The 19,218-nt window shown below is 46.9% G+C and overlaps 1 protein-coding gene across 8 annotated transcripts in view; it reads left to right on the top strand.

Moving 5' to 3' along the window:
* LOC137353417 (putative uncharacterized protein C19orf81) overlaps positions 1–19,218 on the top strand; it is a 187,298-nt gene that overhangs the window by 158,928 nt on the left and 9,152 nt on the right. For 5 of the 8 annotated variants that reach the window (XM_068019679.1, XM_068019680.1, XM_068019676.1 and 2 more), the window contains 2 exons: positions 15,156–15,264; positions 18,216–18,336. In XM_068019679.1, coding sequence (XP_067875780.1) covers positions 15,194–15,264; positions 18,216–18,336 — 192 coding nt within the window. In that variant the 5' untranslated portion in view covers positions 15,156–15,193. Of the gene's footprint in view, positions 1–15,155; positions 15,269–18,215; positions 18,337–19,218 lie in introns of all 8 variants that reach the window. The other 3 variants (XM_068019681.1, XM_068019682.1, XM_068019683.1) reach the window with 1 other exon arrangement.

Raw genomic sequence — 19,218 nt, forward strand, 5'->3', positions numbered from 1 at the left:
TTGGTTCATTTGAAAGACTGAAGAGATCCATTTTAAAAAGGGTCACTGAAAGGACACTTTGGATTGTTTTTTAAAAAACACACTGGAAGAAACAATGAAGTACTAAATAAACATAAGGAGCCTTGCTGGCTATTGGAGTTGTTTACAGAGAAGTCACATGTCTAGGTTTATGGTGGTCAGGAACTTTGGTTTTCTGATTTGGGCATGTACTGTTTGGATGCTCAGTCAGTTGTGTAGCCTGCTAGGAGAGAACTACCCAACTCATCCTTTTCCACCTGTTTTGAAAAATCTTCTGGGAATCCAGTGTGATAGCTAAAACTACTGATGCAGTAATAGGCCTGAAAAGCCTGCAAGACTACTCTTCGACGCCTCCTGAACAGAACTGCTCCAGAAATATTCCAGTGACAGCTGTGTACGTGTACTTGGATGCCAGACCAAAGGCCATCTGGAGCATTCCATATCTTATCCTGTTTCTTCAAGAATTGACAATAACTCGGCCAAAGTATTTTTCTTAAAGCTGATCTCTGCAGAGCCAGTTTTTCATCTTTCTTTTTTTTTTCTCTTTAACCAGTGGGTTATTTGAGAAGCGAATATATTTATACATTCATATTTCAACCTGTGTGCCAATAAGCTCTGCATCTTTATTGAATAAATCTTGTTTCATAATAAATCAATAATTTTGTTGTTTATTCAAGAAACCTGGTTGGCGGATTTTTACTCTGTAACTAATATAGATAAAGTATATAATTGGCCGTATTGATAACTGGGTAAAACATTTAAATATATGTTGTGAGCAGTGGATTAGTGGAACTAGAGAAAGAGATTGCATTCCTCCAACCTCGGTAGTAACAAAAAATACAACAAACTTGTCGTCAGCTGATTGTTACTTCTTAATTGACACTTTTCAACCTTGGTGTCGTGTTGCCATTGACCCTTCATCTTGGTTGCTTGGTAACTAAGAAAACAGGACCATATAGAGAATGTATAAGACAAAGCTAGCAAGTGGACATTTATATAGAGGTCATATTCGTCCAGGAAAGATTTATCAGGGAATGTTTGAAGGACTTTCCTTAAAGAGTAACTCAGAGGCCAGGTTTTGAGGAAGGAGAGGGCCGCACTGGCTCAGACTGCAGCTGATGAGGTTCTCCATCATTTCTACCTGAAATGTGAATTGCCCCAAGGGAGCAGCAGGGAGTCAGCCGTCCTGTCATTTACCCCGAGTAATTCCTCCTCCAATACTCATTCCAGCCCGCGCACTGCAAGCATAAAGGCGGCCTGAGTAGGAATTTACTCTGTATCTAACCCGTTTTTTTTTCGCAAGTTGCTGTTCGTTTGTTGTATCTAACCCTGTGCTGTACCTGCCCTGGGAGTGTTTGATGGGGGCAGTGTAGAGGGAGCTTTACTCTGTATCTAACCAGTGCTGGAAGTGAGTGCCTGTGAGCATCTGGTGAGGACACTCATGTGCTTGGTGTGACATTCTCATGTAATTGATAGCCTGACAATACTCACTGTGTAAGCTTCACACATGAAGAACAATCATTGGGGTGACATGGTCAAACCTTTCATCTGAAAACAAGCTGCTCCCTTCAGGAGAGATGGGAGATGCATGTTTTAGATAAAAATGTTTGATATAAAGCTTCCTGGGCAGGAAGATTGGAACTAGTCAATTAAATAATTTCACCTTCTCTAAATTATCCAGCTTCATGAATCCAATTTTGCAAAGGTTAATTGCTCTGTGTTGTGGGGGAGGGAAATGTGAATAATCAGTGAGGGTTTCCTGCTATGTCTCCTACGTGATAATCTAACAGAGGTGTCAGCTGTGGCTCAGTTGAGGCTCTTCGAGTCAGAAGGTTGTGCCATCAACATGTCTCAAAGTGCTTTCCAGCCAATGAGGTGTTTCATTGGTGGAGTGTTATAACCTCAGTGAGACCATTAGTGTTTAAATATGACATATGAACCCCCAACCTAATTCAAAGAATTACATGTCAAGATTTCACGTTTTAAGACTTTTATTATAACAAATAACAGAAATGGCCATTAACTAAATAATACTCTGTAAGTAGCCGATGTAAATGGGATGTCTCGCCACCTCCGCTGCAGCCAAACCTACTGACCAGCGGAGACGGAGGAGTTCCACAGTTTCCTGCACAAACACATCCTGAATGGCAGATGAACTTGTACGTGTATTTAATGCTCGTTTAACACCGGAGTCGCTACAGGGTCGCGTTGGAACCGGAGCCGCAGTGCCCGGACTGGGGCGACAATGAGCACATGCCAAAGGCCCAGCGAGGCCTCGGCCCCCCCCCCCCTGCTGGTCTCGTACAGAAAATCCTTAATCGGATCCCGGGAGAAGAAGCTCCACACCGTGGCCGGCCATAGCACTGACCACCCCCCACCCCCTCCTCCCCTCCTCGTACCACTTTCACGTCGTTGGCACCAGCTGGACCTCATCGTCACAAGGCGAGCCTCTATAAACAGTGTCCAAATCACACGCAGCTTCCACAGTGCGGACTGCGACACCGGCCACTCCCTGGTGTGCAGCAAAGTTAGACTCAAACCAAAGAAGCTGCATCACTCCAAGCAGAACGGCCGCCCGCACATCAACACTAACAGAATTTCTTACCCACAGCTGTTACATAAGTTTCTAAATTCACTTGAAAAAGCCCTTCAAAACACTCCTGCATGGGATGTAGAGACGAAGCAGGCCCATATCTATGACTCAGCAATGACCACCTTTGGCAAACGTGAGAAGCAGAATGCAGACTGGTTTCAATCTCATTTTTGAGAGCTGGAACCTGTCATAGCCGCTAAGCGCATTGCACTGTTGAACTACAAGAAAGCCCCCAGCGAGTTAACATCCGTAGCACTTAAAGCTGCCAGAAGTGCTGCACAAAGAACAGCCAGGCGCTGTGCAAATGACTACTGGCAACACCTATGCAGTCGTATTTTGCTGGCCTCTGACACCGGAAACATCAAAGGAATGTATGATGGCATTAAGAGAGCTTTTGGGCCAACCATCAAGAAGATTGCCCCGCCTCAAGTCTAAATCAGGGGAAACGATCACTGACCAATGCAAGTAAATGGACCGCTGGGTGGAACACTACCTAGAACCGTACTCCAGGGAAAATGTTGTCACTGATACTGCCCCCTCAATGCAGCCCAGTCTCTGCCAGTCATGGATGAGCTGGACGAACAGCCAACAAAATCGGAACTCTGATGCCATTGATTCTCTAGCTAGTGGAAAAGCCCCTGGAAAGGACGGCATTACCCCTGAAATAATCAAGAGTGCCAAGCCTGCTATACTCTCAGCACTCTACGAACTGCTTTGCCTGTGCTGGGATGAGGGTGCAGTACCACAGGACATGCGCGATGCCAATATCATCACCCTCTATAAGAACAAGGGTGACTGCAACAACTACCGTGGAATCTCCCTGCTTAGCATAGTGGGGAAAGTCTTTGCTTGAGTCGTTTTAAACAGACTCCAGAAGCTGGCCGAGCGCGTCTACCCTGAGGCTCAGTGTGGCTTTCGAGCAGAGAGATCCACCATTGAAATGCTGTTCTCACTTCACCAGCTACAGGTGAAATGCCATGAACAACAGATGCCCCTCTACGTTGCTTTCATTGATCTCACCAAAGCCTTTGACCTCGTCAGCAGACGTGGTCTCTTCAGACTACTAGCAAAGATCGGATGTCCACCAAAGCTATTAAGTATCATCACTTCATTCTGTGACAGTATGAAAGGCACAATCCAGCATAGCGGTGCCTCATCAGACCCCTTTCCTATCCTGAGTGGCCTGAAACAGGGCTGTATTCTCGCACCTACACTGTTTGAGATCTTCTTCTCCCTGTTGCTCTCACATGCGTTCAAGTCTTCAGAAGAAGGAATTTTCCTCCACACAAGATCAGGTGGCAGGTTGTTCAACCTTGCCCATCTAAGAGCGAAGACCAAAGTACAGAAAGTCCTCATCAGGGAACTCCTCTTTGCTGATGATGCTGCATTAACATCTCACACTGAAGAGTGTTTGCAGAGACTCATCGACAGGTTTGCGGTTGCCTGCAACAAATTTGGCCTAACCATCAGCCTCAAGAAAACGAACATCATGGGACAGGACGTCAGAAATGCTCCATCCATCAATATTGGCGACCACGCTCTGGAAGTGGTTCAAGAGTTCACCTACCTAGGCTCAACTATCACCAGTAATCTGTCTCTCGATGCAGAAATCAACAAGCGCATGGGAAAGGCATTCACTGCTATGTCCAGACTGGCCAAGAGAGTGTGGGAAAATGGCGCACTGACATGGAACACAAAAGTCCGAGTGTTTCAAGCCTGTGTCCTCAGTACCTTGCTCTACGGCAGCAAGGCCTGGACAACGTATATCAGCCAAGGGCAACTTCTGAATTCATTCCATCTTTGCTGCCTCCGGAGAATCCTTGGCATCAGGTGGCAGGACCGTATCTCCAACGCAGAAGTCCTCTAGGCGGCCAACATTCTCAGCATATACACCGTACTTGAGACGGCTTGGCCATGTGAGCCGCATGGAAGATGACAGGATCCCCAAGGATGCATTGTACAGCGAGCTCGTCACTGGTATCAGACCCACCGGCCGTCCATGTCTCCGCTTTAAAGACATCTGTAAATGCGACATGAAGTCCTGTGACAGTGACCACAATTCATGGGAGTCAGTTGCCAGCGATCGCCAGAGTTGGCGGACAGCCATAAAGGCGGGGCTAAAGTGTGGCGAGTCGAAGAGATTTAGCAGTTGGCAGGAAAAAAGACAGAAGCGCAAGGGGAGAGCCAACTGTGTAACAGCCCCGACAACCAATTCTATCTCTAGCGCCTGTGGAAGAGTCTGTCACTGTAGAATTGGCCTTTATAGCCACTCCAGGCGCTGCTCCACAAACCACTGACAACCTCTAGGTGCTTACCCATTGTCTATCGAGGCAAGGAGGCCAAAGAAGAAGAAAAAGTAGCCAATGTTCCAAATTACAAAGAAAGGCATTTTCTTTACTTACTAAAATACTTGAAAACCTCACACCACACGTATACGTTTCACAGTTCTCTTTGATGGTGATATCTTTGTGGTTCAAAGTCCCAAACTTCACCCAGTTGCAATAGGTTGGAGCTCCCAGACTTTTCTCAAAGACAATGTCCTCCTTGCTCTCTTCTCTAGCACTTTTGACATGGACACCCATGAATAAGGTGATTCTATTGGTCTTTACTTCTCCGCAAACTTCAACTTTCAAAACAGGTTTAAGTCTTTGCAATCTTTCTCTGTCTCAGTTTTCCCTAAGAACAAGTGTTCCCTCTCACTCCCTTGAGGCTGCCACTGCTGGTTGTCTTCCTTTCTTACAGCCTGTTCTGAGGCTGTTCCTGCTGGTCTGCCTTCGGAAAATCTGTTACATTTATCTGAATCAAAAGTCAATAGCTCATTGTCCTTTTTCAATATGCAAAGTCCAGAAGTCTGGTTTCACAGAGCCAACTGAGCCTTGCATTGTTTCCAGGTGTTAACAGCTGCCAGGCACATTTGCATTCTCAGAATCACTGACTCCTTGTTTACGATCCAAAAGTCCAGGAGGGTGAAACCCATTGTTCTTCATGTGTAATGCCTGCAGTTTCTGTTTTTCAGAAGAAGTCTTTGATCTGTGTTCACTGTTATTCTGGTAACCAAAATTCCTGTCTTGTCTTTAAACAGAGTTGATGTGAGGTCACCTGACTTCTCTGACTCCATCTTAAACTAAAAATTACAGTTTTTAAAACATAAACATGTTACATAGACCAGCATTCATAACAGTAGTCACTGTTGTAATGAAGTAAATGCAGCAGCCAATTTCTGCACAGCAAGCTCCCACAGACGGCAATGTGATAATGACCTGATAATCAGTTTTAGTGATGCTGGTTGAGGTTTAAATACTGGACAGGACACCGGGGAAAACTCCCCAGGTCTTCTTTGATCTTTACTGTCCACCTGAGAGAGTAAATGGGGCCTTGGCTTAATGTCTCATCTGAAAAATGGCACCTCCAACAGTGCAGCACTCCCTCAGTAAGGCACTGGGAGCTCCAGCATAGATTTTGGCATTCAAGTCCCGCAACCTTCTCACTTGGGGGGGGGTGAGCATGCTACCCACTGAGCCACAGCAGTGAGTGTAGATGCGGGGGGCCCTTGGTTGTTGTGCAGAGGCAGAGCGGGAGAAGAGGTCAGACCTCATCAGGACGGGGAGGTGTTGGGTGGAAAGTGGATGTGAAGAGTGTGAAGCAAGGATAAAGCCATGAGAGAAGCTGGTGATGATGGGAAAGTGAGAAGATGGTGGTGCTAATCAATGGTGCAAAGTGTGAGCAAGCGAGAGGTGGGTGTGTGTTTGTAATGAGAGCGAGAGGTAGTCTAAATACATCCTCGTGCTCGGTGCTGAGGGATGCGTTGGAGGGGAGGCAATTGTTGAGAATATTGAGGGAGGAGTCAGGTTGGCAACTTGAGTTGGACATATTCCTGGATGTTTCATCACAAGACCTCCTGCCTGCACCTGCCCCACCTGGTAGAATAGCCTTTTCCCCGTCTCTGATATTTTTACAATTCAAAAACAAAGATGTTTATGGGAAATGAAAAAAGTACATCATGTTTTTAATGTAACAATGATTTTTCCCCTGGTGTTGCTCTCAGCATCATTCAGGAAATGAATCTTTAATTTCTGGAGAGTTTTGGACAGTCCTGGACGGTTGGCAATCCAAGGGAGGGGGTGGGGAAGGGCTGTTGCCTTGTGTTGTTCAGAGGGATGGAGGATTGAAGATCTGCACTCAGCCTTGAAACCCTTGGGAGGTCATTGAAGTGCTTTCTGCACTGGATATTATACGCTGGAGCTGAGAATCTCCACAATCTCTCTCCATGTAGGTGTGTGAGTTTGAGTGTGGGTATATATGTATGTAGGTGTGCATGCGTGTGTGCAGCGGTGTGTGTGTTTCTGTGTCTGCATGTGACTGTGGGTGTGTAGGTGTGTGCATGCGTGTGAATGTAGGGGGGCATGTGTCTGTGTGAGGTATGTGTGTGTGAGGTGTGTATGTGCGTGTGAGGTGTTTGTGGGTGGGTGGATGGAGGTCTGTGAGTGTGTGCATGAGTAAGTGTGTGAGAGTGTGTGTGTGTGAGAATGTATGCATGAGTGTGTGTGAGTATGTGTGTGCGAGAGTGTGTGTCTGAGCGTGTACAAGAGTGGGTGTGTGCGAGAGTTTGTGCGATTCTGTGTGAGAGTGTGTGCAAGAGTATGTGTGCATGAGTGTGAGTGTACGAGAGTGTGAGAGAAAGTGTAATTGCGAGAATGTGTGTGAGTGTGTATGAGAGCATGTGTGTGAGAGTGTGTGCGAGAGTGTGTATGCGAGAGTGTATGTGCAAGTGTGTGTGTGCAAGTACGTGCACGCGAGTGTGTGGGAGAGAGTGTACGTGAGTGTGAGAGTGTGTACGAGATTGTGTGCGAGAGTGTGTGTGCGAGAGTGTACGTGCAAGTGTGTGTGTGTGCAAGAATGTGCACGCGAGTGTGTGAGAGAGAGTGTACGTGAGTGTGAGAGTGTGTACGGGATTGTGTGCGAGAGTGTGTTTGCGAAAGTGTGTGCGTGTGTAAGTGTGTATGAGAGTGTGCACGAGAGTGTGTGTGCGTGAGTATGAATGTGAGAGTGTGTGCGTGCGTGAGTGTGTGTGCGTGAGGTGTTTGTAAGTGGGTGTACGGATGTGCGTGAAAGTGTGTGTGTGCGTGTGTGTGTGAGGTGTTTGTGAGTGGGCATATGGCTGTGCGTGAGTGGGTGTGTGTCTGTATACACAGGTGGGTGGAAAGAAGGCTGAGAGAGCAGAGAGCTGCTGGGGAGATGCTGAGCTGGGGTGTGAGCTTCTGAATCAGTAGCTGTCAGACTGATTGTAAAGGTAATCAGCAGCCTGGGGTGAACAGCTTTATGTGGGAGTGATTCATTAGCTACAGAGCAGCTCATCTGAAAGAATGATGGGAATTATAATAAAAATGAAAAGGCTGGTGAAAGGATCTCCAGTTACTTTATAGGGACTCGTTACTGCTGTCCTTTCACTCCTGCCTGTAGCTTGATGAGTTAATGCAATAAATCGTTGAACAGTAAAGACACTAAACTCAAGTTTAACCCAACTGACCCATGGGGGTGGTGAAGACAGGGAGTTAAGATGGCAGTTCTCAGGTCACGTTACTGTCACCCATCATTTTAACGAGCTGAATTCAGGCACAGAAAGGCTCCGTCACAGACAAGCGGGGGGCCTAATCTGAATGGTCAAGCCGCATCTTGATGATGTCACTGGGTTGCGCTCACCATTTTAACTACTGACTAAGACCCACAAGGTCCAGAAGCCACTGATGAATACTGGGGGGGAAACCTGGATCCAGGGCACAGCAGGCCCAGTCAACGAGTAACTTTTCCATTTTCAAAGGCCCATGAGAAGCAGGGGTCGGTCCCACAGGGATATCTGAGGCCCTCCACTAGACCCGCCACCACCTGATCATGGAGTTTCCAACCACTGCAATAGCCTCCCGCCCGAGCCCATCAAACAGGCGCTGTTTCCGTGTGAGTGTGAGTGTGTGTGAGCACCTTACTTCTGACAATGATGGCACAGACACACGGGGAAGCAACGCTTCAATGATTCATGCCACCTCGTGGTAGGTTTGCAAACACCTCTTGTGAACAACGAGACTCCTTTAAATACCTGTCAGAACGCGACCGGACCTGTCCAATGCTCGTGAACAAAAGTCTCACTTTGCAGCCTATTCCACCAACACCTCTTGTGCTATCTTATGAAGTAATAACTCAGATAGTCAATTTTCTCCCCTGTCCTAAAGATGTTGTCAGTTGCCGTGGCTCCCTCCAGTATGCCGCCCAGGTGTGTCAGCCCATTTAGTGAATGTGAGCAGCTTACTCTGTGCGTGGCCCTCTCGTCTCTAACCCTCAAGACCAACTCCAGACACTTGCGTGTGATCCAGGCTGACACTCCCAGTGCCACACCGAGGGAGTGCCGCACTGACAGAGGGGCCATTTTTCCAATGAGCCGTTAAGCTGAAACTCTGAGTGGCCCCTCAGGTAGACACAAACGCTCCCAGGGTCACTATTTCGAAGAAGAACAGGGCAGCTCCCCCCAGTGTCCTGGTCGAGATTTATCCGTTGACCGACATCGCTAAAAATAGATTATCTGGCCATTATCACATTGCTGTTTTGTGGGAGCTTGCTGTGCGCAAATTGGCTGCCGAGTTTCCTACATTAGAACAGTGACTGCACTTCAAAAAGTACTTCATTGGCTGTAGATAACTTTGGGATGTCCTGAGGGCGCATAGAAATGCAAGTTCTTCCAATCTTTAACCATTTACCATTACACTTAGAATGTATTAAGCTTGTTGCCTTTTTCTGGCAGTTTGATGAGAGCCTGTCCTGTACATATCAATTTTAAAAAGCTTTGCTGGTGTCAGACAGTGTTGGATCTTTGAGCAGTTTCTATGAACCTTAAAGATCAGATTTTGGTTGTAAATGTGAACAATTAGAGGCAGATTTCCTTCTTTTAAAAAAATAATGCATGCAGGCTCCATCACTTTTTGGTTTTACTGTCCTCCACATATAGCAGGCAAATGGCACCAACACCAACAGACCCACACTAAGCAGTGGGGGCTGTCATGTATATTCATACCTCCTCAGTCCTACTGAAATACCTGTGCATCTTTCAATTATGAGGGCTGGATCAGTTAATGGACTATGTCGAACAGAAGTCAAGGATTGAAGGATTAAATTTAAAACATTATTCTAGCTTCTTCCTTTCCCAGGTGCCGTGTATTGCCAGTGGAGTCTATCCCCATAATTCACGACCCTACTGAAAGGGCCCTGCTAACGAAACAGGGCCTATAAGTTTAATAGAGGGCTTTCATTGCTGCTATGAATTCTGGGATAGCTCTACCTCCATTGCCACTAATTACTTCATCCCATCATTGAGCCAAAGAACATGGTGCAGGGAATTGGCTGTGAAGAAGATAAAGGGAGGTATATGGAAAATTGGTGAGATGGGCGAGAGGGAAAGAGGGCAGAGAGAGGGAGGCAAGAGAGAGGGAGGAAAGAGATGGGGAGGGATGTAAACCAACTGTAGGACATCACAAAGTGCTTCATAGCCATTTAGTACTTTTCTCTGAAGACCAGCCACTGTGGTAATGTAGTCGTCAATTCACACAGAGTAAGCTCTCACAAGCAACATCAATAAATAACCAGTAAAACTATTTTTTAGTGTGGTTTCCTGGGGGATGAATGTTGGTCCATATCATGAGGAGACATTTGAGGCATATGCCCATGTGACTGGTGTGATCGCTGCTTTTAAAGGTCCGTTAATTCAGTGAAAGTCAATGCTCGTTGATCTTGGAGTCTTGGCTCTGGAGTTAGTCTGACACTGAGAGCTCTTGGAAGGAGGGCTGGCGTCTGCAATGTGGAGAGACAGAGTGGATCAAACACTTGGGGGGGAAACACTGTGTCACCAACACAACAACAAAACCACCTTGCATTTATATAGCTCCTATAACATGGTAAACCATTCGAAAATGCTATACGGGAGCAATTATCAAACAGAAATTTGACACCGAGACACAAAAGGAGAGATCGGCTTTAAGGAACATCTTAAAGGAGGAGAGAGAGGTAGAGAGGTGGAGAGGTTTAGGGGGGGAATTCCAGAGCTTCGGGCCCAGGCAGCAAAAGGCACGGCCACCACTGCTGGAGCGATTAAATCAAGGATACACAAGAGGCCAGAATTGGAGGAGTGCAGAGATCTTAGAGGACTGGAGAAGGTTAGAGAGACAGGGATGGACTGAGGATCTGGGATTCAAACATACCAGCTGAGCTGATCAAGGCTCAATAATGTCAGTAGTAATGTGATTAGCTCTGGGACTGAACGAGAATTGAACCCAGGGCTCTGTACCCGACACTTTTCCCTATTGGTTGCTCAAGTGGTTCAGCAGAAGGTCCAATCAGCTTTATTGCCTCGGACAACAGCACAATTTGACAGCTGGGCATTCCTACAATGGGCATCACATGCTCCCAGGCACATCTCAAACCATTTCAGGCACAATGATCTACTGTCTGTCGGCAAACACAGTGGCCATTTTGTGCACAGCAAGATCCCACACACAGCACTAATAGGTCTGTCTGATTTTTTTGGCAATATTGATTGATGGAAGAATGATGGCTGGGTTGGGCAGACTGGGCTTTGGTTCTGGGTGTCTGATCCAAAAGACAACACCTCCAGCAGTGCAGCACTCCCTCAGTAGTGCACGGGGAGTGCCAGCCTGGATTTTGTGCTCAGGTCTCTGGGGTGGGACTTGAACCCGTGACCTTCTGATTCAGAGGAAGAAGACGGTTGCCAACACCTCCAGGATTGCCCTGGAGTCTCCAGGAATTGGGGCGCTAGGAGACTAGAGGTCATGTAATGAAACCTCCAGGAATACGTTTAGGTAGAGAGTGACCAATCCAAACAAGCTGGGTTTATAGTGACAAGGCTCAGCGGCCAACCTCCTCATTTGACAATCTCACACACTCACCTTCCAGGAGGCCTCGCTGGTTATAGAGTGCAAGCCGGAGCCCTGGGCTGTTTTTAGCCCCTTCACTAATCAGCAGCAGAATCTTCCTTTCAGGTTCTCTCCCACCCCCTATTACTCTTGTCCGGGGTTCAGCACCTAGACCAGAATGTGGAGCATTCTGAGGAGCCTGGGCATTTGCTACCCTCTGGTGGTGATCTATAAACCTGCAGGCTCTAGTTATAAATCCGATTTGCTTGGGACTTCTGCCACGACATATTGTACTGAGGCTCACAAAAGCCTTACATTACTGAACGATGTAAAGTGTTCTCTTTTACCCAGTGCGTACTGTACAAGTACAGGAGTCGACACCAAGAGCCAAGCAAGTCTCAGCTGTGGCTCAGTGGATAGGCAATGTCTTATCTCTGAGTCACAAGGGTGCAGGTTCAACTTCAACTCCAGTAGACTTGAGCACAAAAGTCCAGGCTGACACTCGTGTGCGGTATTAAGGGTGTGCCATACTGTCAGCGGTGCTGCCTTTTGGATGAGACGGTAAACCAAGGCCCTTATGATCACTCAGGTGGATGTAAAAGATCGCTTGGCATTATTTTGCAGAAAAGTTCTGTCTAGTGCCCTGGCCAATATTTATCCCTCAACCAACATCCCAAAAACAGATGAGCTGGCCATTATCACATTGCTGTTTCTGGGAGCTTACTGTGTGTAAATAGGTTGCTGTGTTTCCTACATTACAACACTTATAAAGTACTTCATAGTCTGTAACGCACTTTGGGATGTACTATGGTCATGAAAGTCGCTATATAAATGCAAGTCTTTTTTTTTGGTGTGATCGTTCCCAAGTAAATACCTTATAAATACCTTAAGTACCTTTGCCTTTAATACAAAGGGATTGGAGTGTAAGAGTAAAGAAGTTTTACTACATTGTATAGGGCCTTGGTGAGACCACACCTGTGGGCTGTGTACAGTTTTGGTCTCCTTACCTAAGCAAGAACATTGCAGAGAGTATAACGAAGGTTCACTAGACTGATTCCTGAGTTGAGGGGATTGTCCTGTGAGGAGAGCTTGTGTAGACTAGGCCTATTCCCTAGAGTTTAGATGAATGAGAGATGATCTAATTGAAACATATAAAATTCTTAAGGGGTTTGATAGGGGTAGATGCTGGGAAGATATTTCCTCTGGCTGGAGAGTCTCGAACTAGGAGTCACAGTCTCAGAATAAGGTTTTGGCCATTTAGGACTGAGATGAGAATTTCTTCACTCAGAGGGTTGTTAATCTTTAGAATTCTCTACCCCAGAGAGTTGTGGATATTCAGTCAATGAGTATGTTCAAGACTGAGATTGATAGACTTTTGAGCACTCAGGGCATTGAGGGACATGGGGATTGTGTAGGAAGGTGAGTTATAGAGTCATAGAGAGACACAGCAACGAAACAGGCCCTTCGGCCCAACGAGTCCGTGCCGACCATCAACCACCCATTTATACTAATCCTACATTAATCCCACCTCCCCTCTCACATCCCCACCTTCCCTCAATTCTCCTACCACCTACCTAAAATGGCCAATTTACCTATCAACCCGCAAGTCTTTGGCATGTGGGAGGAAACTGGAGCACCCGGAGGAAACCCACGCGGTCACAGGGAGAACTTGCAAACTCCGCACAGAGTTGAGGCAGAAGATCAGTCATGACCTTGTTGAATGGTGGAGCAGGCTTGAAGAGCGCATGGTCTAGTTCTGCTCCTATTTCTTATGTTCTTAAGTTGTATTCTTATGTTTTACACAGTGTGTACAGGAGTTAACACTGAGGCGCACATAGACCTTACAGTATCAGATGGGACTGAATCATTCTCTTATTCCCTATGTGTACTGTACAAGTACAGGTGCTAGCAGAGGTTATGTGCAAATAAACGTAGCATTTCTCTTTAAGAGTCTTTACTGCTAAAATCAGACAATGGGATTTTCAAGCATCAGTTGGCGTTAGCTTAAAATAGAATTAAATTTGAATTAAATAAACAATTCCATTGTCTGGAGTATGTTACACGGAGGCAGGAGTGTGTTTTGCACAGGCTAATACTGGCTGCAGTATGTTACATGGAGGCGGGAGTATGTTAACATACAGGCCAATGCAGGCTGCAGTGTGTTACACACAGGCGGGAGTGTGTTATATACAGGCTAATACAGGCTGCTGTGTGTTACACACAGGCGAGAGTGTGTTATATACAGGCTAATGCGGCTGGAGTGTGTTACGCACAGGTGGGAATGTGTTATGCACATGAGTAGACTGGGCCTATATAAAGCCTAGAGTGTGTTACACGCAAGCTGGAGTCTGTTAACATGCAGGCTATTGCAGGCTGAAGTATGTTACACGCAGGCTAACGCAGGCAGGAGTGTGTTAGACATAGGATAACATAGGCTGAAAGCTGGCGCAAATGCATGCACAACTGAGGAACAGCAGTCTGACATCCATAGAGGGCGAAAGATTTGCCCAGATTTCCCGAGCTCCCACCTCACAATGGGAGCATTACATCACAAAAGGTTTCAAACTCTCAGTTGACATCACAAGGGAGGGGATGCGGTGAGGTTAGGGGGACACTTGCTATCCTGCACTGTCATTTATAACCTCATAGAGTGAAAGGGCCTCAGGTCAGAACATCCTCTGACCCATTGTGCCCAGCTACATCCCTACAGTGGAGAAATTTCCAATTGTTTAATAAGTTATTTATTAAGTGGGTGGGGAGAGACTTATTGAAGATGGAACCAGCCAACAATCCGAGTGAGTTCATTTACTATTTATTTTGCCGCAAGTATGGTGTCCATTAAATGCCTTTCAAGTGAAGTTTCACACTGCGCATCCCTCTATGCACATTTCATCTCAACTTGGCCATTCAATTTCCCTCCCCTTTTTTCCCCTTCCTGGCAACAGGTCAGTCACAGAGTGAAAAAAGGAAGAAGTTGCATTTTTATAGCAACTTTCATGACTTCAGGATGACCCAAAGTGCTTTGCAGTGCACAAAATACCTTTTGAAGTGTATTCACTGTTGTAATGTAGGAAACACAGCAGCCAATTTGTGCACAGCAAGCTCCCACGAGCAGCACTGTGGTAATGACCAGATCATCTGTTTTAGTGATGACTGAGGGATCAATATTGCCCAGGGCACCAGAAAGAGCTCCCCTGTACTTCTTAAATAGTGGTCATAGGATTGTTTACATCCAGCTGAAAGACCACACCTCCGACAGAGCAGCACTCCCTCAGTACTGAACCCTTTTAAACACCTCAATTATAACTTCAGGTGAATACAAGCCTAGTCTGAGCAATTGGTTCTCATACTTCAACTCTTGATTTTGCTCTGGTGTCATCCTGGTGGGCTCTTTCTGTCGCCTCGAGGGGGTAATTTTTAATTTTCATCCTATCTCCATCACCCATCAATTTTCTTATTCTCAAGGGAACACAATCCAGGTTTGCACAACTAAACGGTCAGGCAGAAACTGTCAGGTTTCACTGAAGTGTCTACAATCGACACACACTTGCAATTGTACTGAAAACTGGTCCTTCTGTGTCAGCTGCTAATTTCAGAAGTACCATTGAGAATCTGATTTGTGTCCTTCCCAGGTAATACCCAGAGCACGGAGCCGGGAGAATCGTCTGGGATGAATTTTAATCTCCTCAGCGAGACCATCAATGCTGCAAAATCTGGCCGGTCGACCATCTTCAAATCAGCGTAGGTACAGAGGAATGTTCACACGTAATCTTCCTGTTGTAAATAGAGGGACAGGGAGACACCAGTCAGTGTACAGATATCTCCCGGAGAGAGAGGGACTGAGAGACACCAGTCAGTGTACAGATATCTCCCCGAGAGAAGGACAGGGAGACACCAGTCAGTGTACAGATATCTCCCGGAGAGAGAGGGACTGAGAGACACCAGTCAGTGTACAGATATCTCCCCGAGAGAAGGACAGGGAGACACCAGTCAGTGTACAGATATCTCCCTGAGAGAGGTGACTGAGATACACCAGTCAGTGTACAGATATCTCCCAGAGAGAGGGACTGAGAGACACCAGTCAGTGTACAAATATCTCCCCAAGAGAGAGACTGGGAGACACCAGTCAGTGTACAGATATCTCCCTGAAAGAGGTGACTGAGAGACACCAGTCAGTGTACAGATATCTCCGAGTGAGAGGGGACTGAGAGACACCAGTCAGTGTACAGATATCTTCCCAAGAGAGAGACTGGGAGACACCAGTCATTGTACAGATATCTCCCTGAGAGAGGTGACTGAGAGACACCAGTCAGTGTACAGATATCTCCCTGAGAGAGGTGACTGAGAGACACCAGTCAGTGTACAGATATCTCCCCAAGAGAGAGACTGGGAGACACCAGTCATTGTACAGATATCTCCCCGAGAGAAGGACTGAGAGCCACCAGTCAGTGTACAGATATCTCCCCGAGAGAGGGACTGAGAGACACCAGTCAGTGTACAGATATCTCCGAGTGAGAGGAGACTGAGAGACACCAGTCAGTGTACAAATATCTCCCCAAGAGAGAGACTGGGAGACACCAGTCATTGTACAGATATCTCCCTGAGAGAGGGACTGAGAGACACCAGTCAGTGTACAAATATCTCCGAGTGAGAGGGGACTGAGAGACACCAGTCAGTGTACAAATATCTCCCCAAGAGAGAGACTGGGAGACACCAGTCAGTGTACAGATATCTCCCTGAGAGAGGGACTGAGAGACACCAGTCAGTGTACAAATATCTCCCCAAGAGAGAGACTGGGAGACACCAGTCAGTGTACAGATATCTCCCCAAGAGAGAGACTGGGAGACACCAGTCATTGTACAGATATCTCCCTGAGAGAGGGACTGAGAGACACCAGTCAGTGTACAGATATCTCCCTGAGAGAGGGACTGAGAGACACCAGTCAGTGTACAGATATCTCCCTGAAAGAGAGACTGGGAGACACCAGTCAGTGTACAGATATCTCCCTGAATGAGAGGGGACTGAGAGACACCAGTCAGTGTACAGATATCTCCCTGAAAGAGAGACTGAGAGACACCAGTCAGTGTACAGATATCTCCCCGAGAGAGGGAACTGAGAGACACCAGTCAGTGTACAGATATCTCCCTGAATGAGAGGGGACTGAGAGACACCAGTCAGTGTACAGATATCTCCCTGAAAGAGAGACTGAGAGACACCAGTCAGTGTACAGCTATCTCCCCGAGAGAGGGAACTGAGAGACACCAGTCAGTGTACAAATATCTCCCCAAGAGAGAGACTGGGAGACACCAGTCATTGTACAGATATCTCCCTGAGAGAGGGACTGAAAGACACCAGTCAGTGTACAAATATCTCCCCAAGAGAGAGACTGGGAGACACCAGTCATTGTACAGATATCTCCCTGAAAGAGAGACTGGGAGACACCAGTCATTGTACAGATATCTCCCTGAAAGAGAGACTGGGAGACACCAGTCATTGTACAGATATCTCCCTGAGAGAGGGACTGAGAGACACCAGTCAGTGTACAGATATCTCCCCGAGAGAGGGGACTGAGAGACACCAGTGTACAGATATCTCCCTGAATGAGAGGGGACTGAGAGACACCAGTCAGTGTACAGATATCTCCCTGAAAGAGAGACTGGGAGACACCAGTCATTGTACAGATATCTCCCTGAGAGAGGGACTGAGAGACACCAGTCAGTGTACAGATATCTCCCCGAGAGAGGGAACTGAGAGACACCAGTCAGTGTACAGGTATCTCCCTGAATGAGAGGGGACTGAGAGACACCAGTCAGTGTACAGATATCTCCCTGAATGAGAGGGGACTGAGAGACACCAGTCAGTGTACAGATATCTCCCTGAATGAGAGGGGACTGAGAGACACCAGTCAGTGTACAGATATCTCCCTGAATGAGAGGGGACTGAGAGACACCAGTCAGTGTACAGATATCTCCCCGAGAGAGGGACTGAGAGACACCAGTCAGTGTACAGATATCTCCCCAAGAGAGGAACTGAGACACACCAGTCAGTGTACAGATATGCCCCCAAGAGAGGGACTGAGAGACACCAGTCAGTGTACAGATATCTCCCCGAGAGAGGGACTGAGAGACACCAGTCAGTGTACAGATATCTCCCCGAGAGAGGGACTGAGAGACACCAGTCAGTGTACAGATATCTCCCCGAGAGAGGGAACTGAGAGACACCAGTCAGTTTTGTTTAGTTTAGGGATACAGCACTGAAACAAGCCCTTCGGCCCACCGAGTCTGTGCCGCCCATCAACCACCCATTTATACTAATCCTACACTAATCCCATATTCCTACCACATCCCCACCTGTCCCTATATTTCCCTACCACCTACCTATACTAGGGGCAATTTATAATGGCCAATTTACCTACCAACCTGCAAGTCCTTTGGCTTGTGGGAGGAAACCGGAGCACCCGGAGAAAACCCACACAGACACAGGGAGAACTTGCAAACTCCACACAGGCAGTACCCAGAATTGAACCCGGGTCGCTGGAGCTGTGAGGCTGCGGTGCTAACCACTGCGCCACTGTGCCGCCAGTCAGTGTACAGATATTTCCCCGAGAGAGGGAACTGAGAGACACCAGTGAATGTACAGATAGTTTTTAAATACTGTCCCCCAAAAATGTATTTTTGTGCTGTTTCAATTAGGAAGAAGCACCTGAAGCAATTCATTTCCAAATACGAAGCACTGGATGTGGAAATGCCAGGTATTCGGAAGTTTCAGGATACACCTGTTTCTCAACCTCTGACCATCTGCATAGAGTGTCCGGTAAATGGCCGATTGTCTCTGTGTTGCTTTGCGGCTTGCCTTGTGTCACATGGTGGCCTCTTCACTTCTCTGGAGGTTACCCGTCCTTCATCCCGTCACCTCCGGTGCATCAATCTTTTAAAATCCGGTTTTCACCCTCCACACCACCCACCCTCTTTCTCTCACCAATGTATTTGCACTTCCTAAAGGCCCAATGCTCTCCAATGTCACACACTCTGCATCTCTGAGCTTAGACTGCAAAGGTCACAAAGGTTATTTGGCTTCTGAGGTGCAGGTAACCTCCTCAGGTCCGCCCCTAAACCTCCCTCCCTCTCCACCTCTCCCTCCTCTTTTAAACCTACCTCTTTGTACAAACTTTTGGTCCCAATATCTCCTTCTGTGTCTTGGTGTCAAATTTTGTTTGATAATGCAGCTGTGAAGCATCTTGGGACATTATATTACGTTAAAGGCACTATATAAATTTAAGTTGTTGTTGTGCAACCAGGGTTCAAAGGAACAGGGGGAGGCCGTTCAGCCCCTCCTCACACTGTTCTGCCATTTAATCAGAACATGAATGATCTGTATCTTAACTTCACCTTCCTGCCTTGCTTCCATGTCCCTTCATTTCCATGCAGAATAAAAACCTCTCATCAGAACATCAAAATGGGTATTTATCATCTAAAAGCATTTGCAGTGATGTAGGTCAAACCACAGAGGATGTTAGGAGAGGTGAGCAAAAGCTCTGTCAAAGGCCTGCGTTTTACAGAGCCTCTATAGATGAGGGTGATGTGGAGGGTTTAGGAAGGTCTGCGTGGGACCCAGGCAGCTGAAAGCAAGACACCAGTCAACATGCTATGGGCATTCTCATCCCATCCCGTCCCCCCTTCGGCTCAGTCTACACTC

This window comes from Heterodontus francisci, chromosome 41 (genome assembly GCF_036365525.1).
Source record: "Heterodontus francisci isolate sHetFra1 chromosome 41, sHetFra1.hap1, whole genome shotgun sequence".
Classification (NCBI taxonomy): Eukaryota; Metazoa; Chordata; class Chondrichthyes; order Heterodontiformes; family Heterodontidae; genus Heterodontus; species Heterodontus francisci.